General features: G+C 41.4%; 1 protein-coding gene across 1 annotated transcript in view; it reads right to left on the bottom strand.

Annotated features, from left to right (window-relative positions):
* The window catches only part of LOC124407001 (ras-related and estrogen-regulated growth inhibitor-like), a 39,114-nt gene extending 28,452 nt beyond the window's left edge, over positions 1 to 10,662 (bottom strand). The window contains exons 1-2 of the mRNA XM_046882765.1: positions 8,976 to 10,662; positions 1,945 to 2,001 (exon numbers count right to left, since the gene is read on the bottom strand). Of these exons, the coding sequence (XP_046738721.1) occupies positions 1,945 to 2,001; positions 8,976 to 9,036 (118 nt within the window). The 5' untranslated portion in view covers positions 9,037 to 10,662. The remainder of the gene's footprint in view (positions 1 to 1,944; positions 2,002 to 8,975) is intronic.
* Positions 10,663 to 13,694: the final 3,032 nt, after the last annotated feature.

Genomic DNA, 13,694 nt, shown 5'->3' with positions numbered 1-13,694 from the left:
TCATCATGGCTGATCGAAGTTCCGCGAGCGTTTTTTTTTGGAGAGATATTTATACGCGGGGTACGCGGCACGCCTCCCCCCCACCCCCGCCAAGGTATATGTAGTATAGGCACCAGCTGACGGGTACCCTTAAATTTCGAAGGACCTTGAACCGACACGTATGTATAATAACGCGATATTTCCAACCGGTTGGACGGGAAAAGACTGGCGAAAGAAATGGTTACTATAAATACATTTTTAATCTGAACCAATATTTCTGCAGCTGCAAGTTTAGCCATAAATCAGGTTCCTACACTGTCATTTGCAAATAGTTTATGATGCCGGGCTCAGAGGGGTCGTGCTGTGCACTAAAGTTTCAACATGCAACTTACAACGCGTGCCTTGTGAATTATAGCAGATGTATAGTATCTTCAATAAAGGATATTACATGCATCACCCGGGGTGTTGCCATTGCGGCGAGTCTGCTTCACTGCTCCCTGTGCAACAACGGTCACGTTAAACTTGTTCAACTTTGCCACCGCAAGAGCTGCACGCTAGAATCGACAACCATTTTTAGGAAGAAGCTCAATTTGTGTCGTGAGAAGAAGGAAAAGTTAATAAACGAAAAATTCCAATATACCGCAGGCCAGTCGGTGCACGTAAGATAAGAAAGGCTGACTTTGTTGACACGCTTATGATTGAAAGTCATTTTTTATCGATATCTTATATTAGTTAGCGTCGTCGTTCTAACATCTCTCGACGTGTTTAAAACGACAGGTGACAGTTGTTATGCGTGACAAGTGTGAAAATTGATTAATTCCGTCTCATATACATTCGGCATTGCAAAAACGGTTCATCATTAGAAATGATCGACTATTTATACTGTAACAGCTGCAATATAAATTTGCAATTAGAACAGCGAATCTTTCTTTTTTCACTTTGAATTGGTTCAAAACGATTATCTGAGTCGAACCGGTTTTAAACCGTTATTTATTATCCACGGTGAAACGAACGGAATGAAAATTATCAACCAGTCTCAAGTATATCGCGAACTTGACAATGTACGTGATTTTATCACTGTCTAAGCTTCATCGACACTTCCTTCACATCTGATGGCCTTAGAACGTTTCAAAAAAAATATCTGGTACATATATTTTCACATCATTAAGCGTGTATACGCGCGGTTTAATTTACTCCATTGTTTCGTTATAGGGTGCGCAAGAAGTGTTTGAATATCTAAACAATTAGCACTTCGAGAGTGCGGCCGCTACAGGACTACCGATCCCGCCCTTCTTGGGAATCATCTTAATTATCTCGAGGCGATATAATCCAGCAATTACGAACTCGTCGATTTCGGTACTCGTTAATTTGAGTGTAAACTCTACAATACCTCAAGTTCCCATCCCACCCACGCTAGGAATTCTTAGAATAGTCGAGGACATTGTGTTACATCCCAGTATTTTACACAGAAGGGCACAATTCACTCGGAAAATTAACGTATCAAGGTAATGTGAATTGTCGAAAAAAAAAAATATATATAATTTAATAAAAAATGCGGCAATTTTACGCTAGCACATCGTCATAGCTGGCCACCACTGACTTCAGCTAGCACATCGCGCTCATTCCAATAAAGCAACACCGTCCGGCCTACGAGACAAAAAACTAGATCGACGAGCTCAGACCACGAGTTATTATATAGTTATATATCCAAGACTCGAATCGAGTCCACATATAATATCCACTATTTCTGACTCTGACAAAGAAAAAAAAGAAAAAAAAAAAAAAAACAATCATTAAATAATCAAATTTATAATCATCAAAGCAAAAAAAATAAATGGAAGCTAACGATTCTTTTTGGCGCCAGTTTATTTCCCGGCTATAAATTTACTCTGTTTCTATTTTCTTTCTTTGGGATTTCATTCACTCCGTTAATTACTGAGGGTAATTAAAAAAACGTTTACTCACCACTTGTCGAGCTGTATTCGCCGATGTATCGTCTCGTCAGATATCGGACAACCACCGCTGTAACATAGATCAACGATTATTTATCCACTTGAGACGTGCGTGAACATTGTAAAATTCAACATCAGTATATTGGCGGGTCGAAATTGATCTAGACTTGAAGGTTTGGAAGCAAACTCATCTCTGAATATCTATACCGAATTCGACCATGAAAAATTGTGATTATAATTTATTAGAAAGTTTAATTGTTGTACACTTGCAGAGTCTGTAAGCTATTTTCCTTCCCATCGGTATAGATATATCGACGGGAATTGACACTTTCCTTTCGTCTGAATATGCAGTTTCGCATTTGCAAGTGAACGTTAGGGATTCAAATGCAAATTCATGTTGTTGTTTTTATCATTTTCGAATTTCTTTTCGACATTTTTTCACCCAGCACACGCCTTATACGGTTTTATGCGAGTGGCAACCTATCGTTAGAATGAGTATCGGCGGTCGGTTAGCATCTGTAAATCGTTTAACGTTGGAGAGAAGTTCTTGTTCGCGTTGCACCGCCGTTCTGCAGCCAGCCAGCCAGGCCAGCCATCCAACTCGTGCGAAGGTACAGGCAGAATATACAGAGATTGGCGAACTCGCAGGGGGCTTCGCGGGTGAGTGGAAAGTTGTATCTCTCCTCTATCTCAATTTACCGGTTCACGGAAAGTTTACGACGTCGCAGAAAGAGTTCATTATCTGCCAATCTTACGCCAAGATGAGGCATTAACGATGCGCAAATGAGTAACGTCCTTCCAATACGTATTCCTAACGCTTGTCCGTCAGTACACAGATATACACGCTTTATAACTCATACAGGTACACAACATCTTGATGCGAACTGTCAAAATTCGTACGCTGAAAGTATGATCTCAATTTAGTCAGACAGAAATTTTTCGATATAATTAATCACGCGGATCCGACTTGAAACTTTGCAACTATGACAAAGGAAGCGAGTAACTTTTCACGTAACTTTCCTTCTTTTTTTTCCTCAAACTTTTTTCTCTTCTTACTGGCCGGAAGAGTTCCCCGCGGGTTTTTGCGACGATACTTTAAGTTGGAGCCCTGCAATTTTCCTCATTCTTTGAAGGCATAAAATTGCACACACGTACCGATCATGAACCCTTATCGGAAGGTAATTACACGCTGGATACTATATACGCTCCCCGGCAATGTAACACCTCAAAAAGAGCGGATGATTTGCGCCGATCGGTTCACAATTTAACCGTGACATTGCATTGCTACGGATAATATTTTAATGCCTACCTACACACAGCGGCATCATAGGTCACGAGAAAAACTCGCGTGGAGGATTTAGGTGTGCGATGATGATGGATATGATTAATAGAAAAAAAAGGAACATGCTTAGTATTCAATTTCGATCAGTTTCGCTAACTTTGCTAATATACCTCCTCCTCTAGTATGCGTTTAAGGTTTAAATTAGGTGCTTCACACTTCAAAGTAACCATTGCATTGGTACCGATTGTAATCGCAAGCTAATGCTTCAAGCGCAAATATAAGATAGATTTCGTAAGAAATAGACCTCGTGTAAAATGCACGTTCGCCTTGTACGGAGAATGGTGTTAAAAAAAAGAAAGATAAAAAGAAAAGTGCGATAACGCGTTGCACTGCAGATTAATTACGTGTGCTTTGGTACAATAACGTAACAACTTTGGTGCGACGCGTTCTACGGTCGTCGTGCTTGAACGCGTTCTAATTCTACTGTAATTATTATAAATTGAAAAAATTCAGTAATAAATTTTGTAATCTTATTACACAGCAGATTAGCCGCAGATATAGATTAGTAACATTGAATTCGTGAATTTAGAATATTTTTCATTCGAAATTTAACTCCACGGTAGACGTTGAAGCTGACTAAAAGTTGGTGAAATTACTTTTTCGGTCTTCCGTGAAAAGATATTTACCCTTTGAAGCGAGGAATGTCGGCGCTAAAGTGGTTACATAGCCAAGTGTCTGCGGTTAGCGAATATGGAGGTGCGAAGTTGAAATTTGGTTAGGTCAAATCGCGGCGAGGTGTGGTATGTCTTGCAAGAACATTTCGCCCAAGCTATGGTTCAGGATATATTATACGCATAAACTCCGATAATGGCAGCGTAAATACCATAAATACTTACGGCGTTGCAGCAGGTAGAGCGAAAAATACATCTGTGCAAGTAATAATTGCGGTCGTATGAAAGCCGAACGATTTCACGCTTCGTGGAATCTGCGTTATCAATACTCGTCAGCGGTTGATACTAAATACACTACTCTGTTATACTCAGAGGGGAAAAACTGATCGAACAAAAAATTGTGTACATTATACGATATCTATACGTATAACGTAGGCGCCAGTTTTGCAATCGATTCCGCTGGAGACTGTGTAAATAAACGAGACAAGACACTGAAATTCGCGTGACACATTTATTCCAGGAGAATAATTAGGTTCTCAGAGAATCTCGTTCGAACATCGCCGAGATATGTGAGATCTAAAACTTTATCGGGCACGTATCCCGTTGGGATAGATACAATTAAAGTCCAGTGATTCGTGAATAGAGCCAATTCCGATTGAATATAATCCTGTGCCAACTAAGACGGGAACTTGTGTGAAGCTATAAATCTTGTGGCAATTAAATTTTTCGATTATTTATTTTATGTAAAACTTGGAACTTGTGAAAAGCTGTGATCTTTGCCTTTTTTTGTCGCCGATCGTATTAGTTTGTTGAGAAGAATTCATTCCGTTCATTTTGCAAGGCAAACTGGAAAATGCCACGTGACGTACAATCGTGACTCCGGGCGCCTCGCGAGGGCAAAGGTCAAATCGGTGCACCTTGCACCTTTATACATTGGCATGGATATAGATACCTGCATCGCGGTGCACAAAGCTGTGCGGCTAAGCAGCGAGGGGTCGAAATATATTTGATGAGACTTCCATATTCAAATCAGGGAGTGTGTGTACCAGCTTGGATAATTATACGGCTCGCTAGTTCTCGCAGCTACACGCGGTTTGTTTGCTCCTTTACCGATAACTGGTTATCTCTACCTTGCAGCATCCCGAGTTCTTGACCGCTCGCGTTTATTGATCTTTTCCGCAGGGAAAATGTCTCGATACATGATTATAATTTAAAAATTCATATTATTTAGATGGAACTGAGTTTGTTTTTCAAGTCATGCCATTTTTTTGTAATACCTTTTTTTCCAACTGCAGATCATAAGATTTAACTCTTTCTATTTTCCTTCAAAGTTTTCTAAAACTCAGTTTAACTTTCAGCGAGAGATTTTTTTTTTTTACGTATAAAATTTTTAATTGTTATTCACAAATTTCACAGTTCACTTTGCATGATATTCCACTCGTTTTTGTAATCCCGAGATGCCAGGATCGTATAATCAGCGGATGTACCGTATCTTAATTCGACTCGTGGAGTCACTATTTCCGGATACCTCGAGTCTTATCTAATCAAGATACGCTGATGAACTCTGCTAACTCTAAAAAAAATGTCAGCTTTGTTTACTCTGCATTTAATTAAGACCCAGTTGAAAATAAGATGAAAATAAGATGAAAATGTCTTCTGCTGATGTCACGAAAATAAGCGTATAGTGTATACAGATAAAATTATATACGACACGTGTTCGGCTTCATCTGGCCAATTAGCAGGACTTGACAGCAGCTGTATAAATACAGTTTCAATGAAAATGTATTATCTATAATAAAAGCTTAATACGTATTGAATTGGGTGAAAAATTCAGTAGTTGTATGAACGATTTATTACAATTGGAACGGTGATTGTGAATATATAAAGAAATGCTTTAAGCAATAAACCATAAATTGATCATTTATAGTCTCCGTCGCAAAAAATTGAATAATCATGAGAACAAAAGATAACATTTCTGTAGATTGCTGTTATAATTTACTCCAATGATTTATTGCTATCAATCTAAAATCTGCAGCATTCATGCGAATGAACGCGAAATTTTCGGAAGACTAAGCTCGCACAATAGATCTACAGTGTAATCTAATTTTATTAAAACAAAGTAAACTAGCATCAGCCGAAAGAGAAATTGCGACCTGGTTCATCTTCGCTTATCTTATCACACCCGACTGCAAATAACACTGCAAATATAGCCGCCACGGTGAATATAATGTTTGCGAAATACCCAAGCGAGACGAGACGAGACGAACGATCGTATAAAACAAGGGAGTAAATAAGTAGTTGTGAAGTTGAAAGGCTTGAGATGGTTGCTAGAAATCCCCGTAGAAACCGCCTACCTACTATGTACACTTGTAGTCGATCCGATCTAAAGAGCAGCGGAACGAACGAATGATAGCGTGTTCGCAGCGGTTCGAAATGAGATCGCCTACAGAGCTGGCTTGCAGTTCTGCACTTGCTGCAGCAGCACTGCAGCCTCGGAGCTAAAAAAACTTAGCAGCGCAGCTTAATTATACCGCTAATTAGCGTATTGACAATCTCTACTAGAGTATCGACTAGTATAATCGAATACAGGGCACTGGGTTCTTGGGTTAAGACCAATCGTCAGTCCATCTCGACCTCCAACTATATAATGTAGATTTAAACTGCACCCGAGTCTGCCTGCGTTGAAGAGGAAGTCAGGTTTTGTGGTCAAGGATCTAGGATGGACAAAAACGACTGCGTGAAATTCGAATGAAGTAAAAACATGACAGGACATAACTGGCAACGAGTTCCATTTTACGGAATGGTCCGATGATAGTCGAAAGGATCATCGCCTGCGGAAATTACTGACTTTCATAAGGTATTGATCCTCTTCTTAGAATTTGATTTCGGGCCAACTCTGTAGATTTTTCAACGTCAATCGACACGATAAGAAAAATTCGTCAATCGGCAAAGAATATTGCGGACAACGCGATGCCGAGCCTGCGGAGGTAAGTCAACGTACGGTGAAATCGAAACTAGGTATAAAACACCGTTCTCTAAATATAGACAGAGCGGTAAAGTCAGGGCCAGGGTCAGCAGCAACGAAAGCCTGGAAAGGTATTTAACGAGGACATGCAGCGAAAGGTGATAAAGGTGTTCGGCAGCGGTTGCAGGTTGAGAATGCTCGGCTCTCCAGACTCACCAACTAATGTAAGACCAATTTGACCCCGCGGTTGAACGAAGTCACAAAAACGATCGGTCGACTGAGTGCAGGGAACGCGAGGCGTCGATAACCATTGAAATAAGAAAAACGTCAGGAATTTTGGGCTTAAAACTTTAGCTTAATGTGGGCAGGAGGCAGTAGGTACCATAATACTCCGTACTCCGGATGGATATCGGATGTCTGCATCTTCCTACCTGACGTTGGGAGCACCCTTTACGGACTATTGGGCTGCATGTCCTGCGTCCTGCACTCGGCCAACCGGCGACTGTGCACCAGGCGACACTCGATCGCTCATCCGGAGATCCTAATTTCACGTCAGATTCACGCCACTTTTAGGGACTCACCAACCCCTGTGGGGGTCTTATACCAGACTCTTAGGGATCGGTTATATGATACATATGGGAGCGCTAAAGCGGGGATTACGTTTACGGAGCTTTCAGAGGTGAGTTTTAAGTGCTTGCTAAATTTTGTCGAGGAACGTGCGCTGGGCTGTCTCATGTCCAACTAATGGTTACGACGCAGCAGTTCGTGTGTTGAAATTCTTTTATTGCTCCACGCACAACTACTATCACGAACGAACTGAAATGAGCTCCAAAAAATCTAGAACCTCTTTCTTTACTTTCGACGGAAATGTTAGTGCCGCATTAATCTTTCAATGAGTGGAAGTGTAATGAACAAGAAAGTAGGTACCGATATGATCGTCAAAGACGAACTTTCATTAGTTTGTTTAACAATTGAAAAACAAGAGAAGAAAAGAATCTGTACGATGAAGGATTTATTTGTGAATATAAATGTAAATCGTGTAATCAACGTGGAAAATTGAATTTGAAGAAACCATCAATCTGGGACCTCAAATATTGATTATGAAAGAGGAAGGAGAGAAAAAACAATCACAGACCGTAATTGAATTTGAATGTTAAACGTGAGAATTTATATTCAAGTTACACCGTTGCCGTTGATAGTTCATTAGATTTTAGAACTGCTAATAAATATATTATCCACAGTTCGGAGTTTATAATATGATGCGGTATACATATAATACAACACTATATAGGACTTGCGATTCGATTCTTATTCCTTAGAAGTTTTATGGTTACGCAGCAACAATAAAACGTAGTAAAATCCAGTATATGATGCACTGCAGTAAAATTTGAGGCTAGATGCAACAGACATTCGTCCGTATCAGTTATTACCAATGTTTCCGGGACATGCTATAATAGCTATACACCAGAATTTCGACATTCTTGCAGCCCCTTAGCCCGAGCTATTGAAGAAGCATTTCGTTTCACATACAATTAACACTTGTCCTGACTTCGAAGCGTGGGTATATCTACAACCTCAATAAAATTTAACGGTCACACTCAGAATCGAGTTCTCAGTCCCACAACTTCTGTGATTCAATTTTTAAGCAATATCTTACCATATGGCATACAGACTAACGTACAGAAATATGGAATAAGTAAACAGTTTTTCCACAAGTTATTAGGTTGCAAAGAGGAAACTGGACGAAAGCTTTCTTTCTTTCAAACTCCAATTCCTGTTATTACTCAATAGTTGTTATTTGATTGCTAGTTAAATAAAATCGGAGTCACAAATGTTACAGCCAACTGCTTTAGAATTGAACCGGTTCGTGAATGATCATCCCTTTTACCGATTCTGCTGATATTATCCTTTTATGCTACTTATCAGCAGTAGTTACCTGTAGTGCTCAAGTTGAAAATAAGATACTACTATTTACATTTGATTTTAATTACACATTTTTCTATGGAATCAAGTTTTTGCCCATTTATCAAAATTAGATAAAAAATCTATGAAATCGACGTCGAAGTGAATTGTGATCGTGCATTTTCCAAGTACGAAGGGTCGAAAGTTGAACAAGTGTTACTTACCAGATTTGCCGACTCTGGGGCCGCCGAGGACGACCACCCTGATCCTATTGACGTTTGTCATCGACCAGGAGAGATGGGGTTGTGGTCAAGTATCGTTTGAATCACGTGGGCGCATTCTATCTGTAGTTCGTAATCAACGTTGAGTGTAGAGCGGTGATTAATTATCGTTGGCAGGAGGGTAGCGTTAAAAAGGAAATCGTCTCTCGCGTAGGATTCACCGATATTTATCGATCACATTATTTTGTCGTCCTGTTCGTTATACTATACGCACTGATCCAGGGCACTGACCTATTTATAAAGGAAGCGCCGTTCCAGCGGCGCGCCGGCAATTTATAGACTTCGGGCAGGTATGGAGAACTCGAGGCGAACTCGTACACCATCCAACCAACCAACCAACCAACCAACCACCAACCTACCTTGAGTCACGAATAGAGGTAATTATTTCGAACGCGGTGCAGTGTCGCCAGCAAATTACAAGTTCCTGGTTCGCGATACATAACACATATATATATTTATTTATAATACAAGGCTTAGCATTTGATGATGTCTGGCGTCAGCATAACGCGAAAGTCACGCCAAGTAGAAATAACGCGTCTCGAGCACCCCGACGAGAGCGACGTGCTTACATGGCAGTTAAACGCCTTGTTTATTAAACGCATACTTAATAATACAATAACCGAGCCAATTACGTAATTGATAATCACTTGCGTGACCGCTGTGTATTTCGGGCGGATCGACGCGAAATCCGTGCTTATTAAACAAGTCTCAAGTTAAAACCGCGGAAAAATTCCCGCCGTTTGGTTATTCTTTACTCCTCACTGATTCACTTCACTTCCCTCACTTTTCACTGATTTCTCAGGCACTCTCTTCGTTCAACGGCACACCGGAAATCACAAATTTGAATCAAAGACTGGCAGTCCGAGGATAGGACGGGAACAGCGACGTCAATAAGACGCGTTCAAACTTGGAGTAGTAAAAATTTGCGGACTGGTAAAAGCCGGCGCTGTGTCGACCAGCGTCACGCCGCCTCTCGAACTTGGTCCATTCGCGTTTGGATGCTGAATGAGCGTGCGCGGCTGCAGAGCCAAGGTGCGTTCGTCCGACGACGAAACGTATAACAGCCGATCTGGGTGGGTGGGACGGAAATGTCACTCGTCGAGGATGATACAACACAACACGAGGCACAGTTGTGAAACGGTATTTACGTACATCTGCCGATCGCTGCCAGAGTCTATAGCATGTGCGTCGATAGCGTCCTACCGTCTCTAGGATAGATACAGGGCAAATCTCCGACTTACAATCGTTCGGAATTGCCGATTGGTGATTCCGAGTAGAAGAGCTCGTGCCTGGTTGGACCGCGCTTGAACCAACGGCGAAGCACACCTCACACCGACAACTCAGGATTATTATCGAACAGCGGCAACGGCGACAACAGCAGGTGGATTATACGGACGAGAAGGTGCGTGAGTACAAAGGAGGTACTCGAAACATCGGTCGGACGATTCGGCTGACGCGACTCTTGCGACGCAATCGCGAACCGTCCCTCTCGCTCGCAGCGCGGCAGGCGAATGCCTCTCGCAAGGCTGTGCGTGCCATCTAATATCCAGCGCACGCTTCGTTCGCTTAAGGCGCCAGTCCGCGCTGCGCAACTCAAACGCTCCCGCGCCGCCGCAGTCGGCTTACGGCTAGCCAGCTACCCGGAGGTTGAGAGACACGCCGTGGCGCCCGACGGTGCCGGTATGCGCTCCGCGTCTCTGGCGGTGCGCAATGCAACAGGTAAAGAGTGACTCGCGAGTCACCGGCAAAGGACCCGGCGGCGAGCGTTCGCGATACCGAACCGGACGAGCCCGATCGTTTCGTACGGAATTGACGTCGTACTTTAAAACCAGTATACGAACTAAGTACTCACTCGAGCTGCTAGAGTATTTCCGGTGGTCGTTAATCGGGGGGTGTTCCTCCCTTCCGTAATCATGCCTGCATGTGCGGTTCCGCGACGTTTAACCGGTTCGTTTTCTTCTGTTTTCCGTTCATTTTTTCATTTCTTCACCTTCGCTTACTATTTTCCTGTTTTTCTATTCTTGATCTATGATTTTTTTGTTTTTTTATTCTGCTTTTCACGCCCACTAGAGTGCCATAGTATTCAATGTAAAATCACGATACCACTTACTTGTATTCACAAACTCAGCCGTGTTATGAAAATTTTATACTTTTCATTAAAATTCTGCATTCTTCGGGTGAAACTGTATGCCGCCGGAAGCTTTCCCCTGTCCCGCCGAGTTCATGTTGCATTTAATACGGAGATTCTCAAGTTCATGTTATTACTTGTTAAAGAATCTATCAAAATTCTGAAAAGCAGCCATTTTTACTTTCTATCCTAATTTTTTTTTTTTTCTCTTATACTCAAGATTTCGTTCATCCTCGGTATGGTTTCAAAGAATCGTGTCTATACTCCGGAGAAAACTTGTACCGCTACGTTTCTTCAGAAGTACTGAAATAGAAATAATTGGAAGGGCTGGTGCGCAAGGATCATGTGGCTCCGTTTGAAATAGCGTGTAACGCCCTACGGCCTGCATGCAGCATAACTGGCGAATGTACACGTATATGTACGTCTATGTTTGTGATGCCAGCTGCTACATGATTACATCTCGAATATTCAATGCGTTTGAGCTGAACCGATGTTTAATTCTAACAGCATCAGGTACATCTTGAAAATCATTGCATCGACTTTGACTTTCGTAACAGCGAGAGTACACCGCTCAACAGCAGCAGCGTTGATCGATCACGGGCAGTCGGAAATTGATTTCGAAGTTTTAATTATAACGAGAACCCCGTACCTTTTGAACACCTCGCTGATCCACGTTCGTCGATATAACCCGATGAGCAAAAGTCTTTGCATTCACATTAACAATGAGAATTACTCGTTGGTGAAAGCCTCATTTCAGTTACTCAAGTCATCGATGGCTCCTAGAATGATGCACAAATCCCAGCAGGACTGATGAGTGCCGAATTCAGCCCTTTATTTTTCCAGCGCAAGCGACTTTCGAGTCCTTCGAGTGTTGAAAAATGATTAATTATTACCGTTGCAGCCAACTGCCATGTATCGTAATTCATTCGATCCGAATGAAGAGTGTGAAAAAATTACCAGTGATCGGTGCCTATAGATCAGTGATCACGATTCGTTCCGCTTCTACGACTCAGATGGATCACTGAGCTGTCTATTCCTAATTAATTTTTCCCAATTCCTGTTTCGGTTTTTAATTATAGAATTCCAACTGCATAGTACGAGGACTCCAAACTGACAGGGAAGACGGCTTATGAGCATGATATTCATTACTACTCTCTGACTGCAATGTAATAGGCAATTGAATATCCACACACATATAGATAGACACATGTACAGTAAATGGAAAAATTCCTAGAGCATATCAATGCGATGTTTGACAATTGAAAGACTGTACGTGCAATTAGACGTGTAATGGAGGAGCATTTCAGAGAAAAATGCGGATGTTACTAGCGTCATTAGTGTCATTCCATTAGTCTTGACTCGACGACTTTAGACGTGATAACGCGTGTACACCGAATGTATTCTGATCATCTCTTACCTAATACTATTAGAAAAAGGTTGAATACACCGAGTGCATCTCAATGGAAGAATCGCCAGTAATTTAAGATCGACTCAGCGTGCTCTTCTTTATCAATGCGTTTGTGCAACACCTCCTCGGATAAATGCGGTACTTCGGTTTTATCATCTCAAACTGGTTGAGCTTGTGTCGGTAGGTATGCTGTCTCTATCTACAACAGCTGAAAGCCAACGCATCGCTCGGAGGGTAAAAGGACACTCCCGTGCACAATCGGCTTTTGTGACAAAGAGGGCACTGCAATTATTCACATTCGAAATACGCTTTAGGAGCGGGGAATCACACCATCATCATGATCGTCATTCTTTATAAAACTTACAAAAGTATGGTGGAATCAACATTTTTGTTTTACGATTGAAAAGAATATGTATAGGAAAAAGAATGATATACAAATAAAATTACTCAAATATCAAACACTGGTATTATTCATTCACAAATCCCTGATTATGAGTTACAGTCGGTTTCTATAAAACTTTTTAAATTGAACAGATTACTGTTCAAGTCTACATCACATGCTGGAAGTTTGAAACGGGTAAAAGGATTGCACAACGGGTTGAAGTGATGCATTGTCGTTCATGTCTTTTTGAGATTGATCACTGCCCATCCGAAAATCGAAAATCCATGAATTTCCACAGCATTACGCCGGGTAATCATATAATGGACGTGAACAAGCATCACGATTGTGCTGGTAGGACACGCGCTCCACACTTTTTAATTATAGAAGTGTTGATGCGTTGTGGCTTCGGCGTTATCATATTTACAACCGTCAAAGGAAGAGGACGTAAGATAACTGCATGCGATAGCTCTCAACCAAATTGATAGAAGTTATGTTACTGGAAAGTCCGGTGAATACTATAGAAAAAATTTTTCCGTTCCGTTAATTATTTACCAGGAAATTACTGTAGAGAAGCTTAACGAAAACAAAACTCAGAATGGGATGAAATGCTGGTGATGTAAGTGTAGTGCAATAAATACTTTCGCTTATTCGACTGTATATACAGACATTTTTTCTATTGCATACTTCATCAGTCGCTCTTCGTCTGAGACACTGGAACGCTTGTACAAACTCGGCATTGGCATT

The sequence above is a fragment of the Diprion similis genome, chromosome 6 (genome assembly GCF_021155765.1).
Source record: "Diprion similis isolate iyDipSimi1 chromosome 6, iyDipSimi1.1, whole genome shotgun sequence".
NCBI lineage: Eukaryota > Metazoa > Arthropoda > Insecta > Hymenoptera > Diprionidae > Diprion > Diprion similis.
The sequence above is the reverse complement of the archived record's forward strand: the minus strand, read 5'-3'. Positions and strand labels throughout refer to the sequence as shown.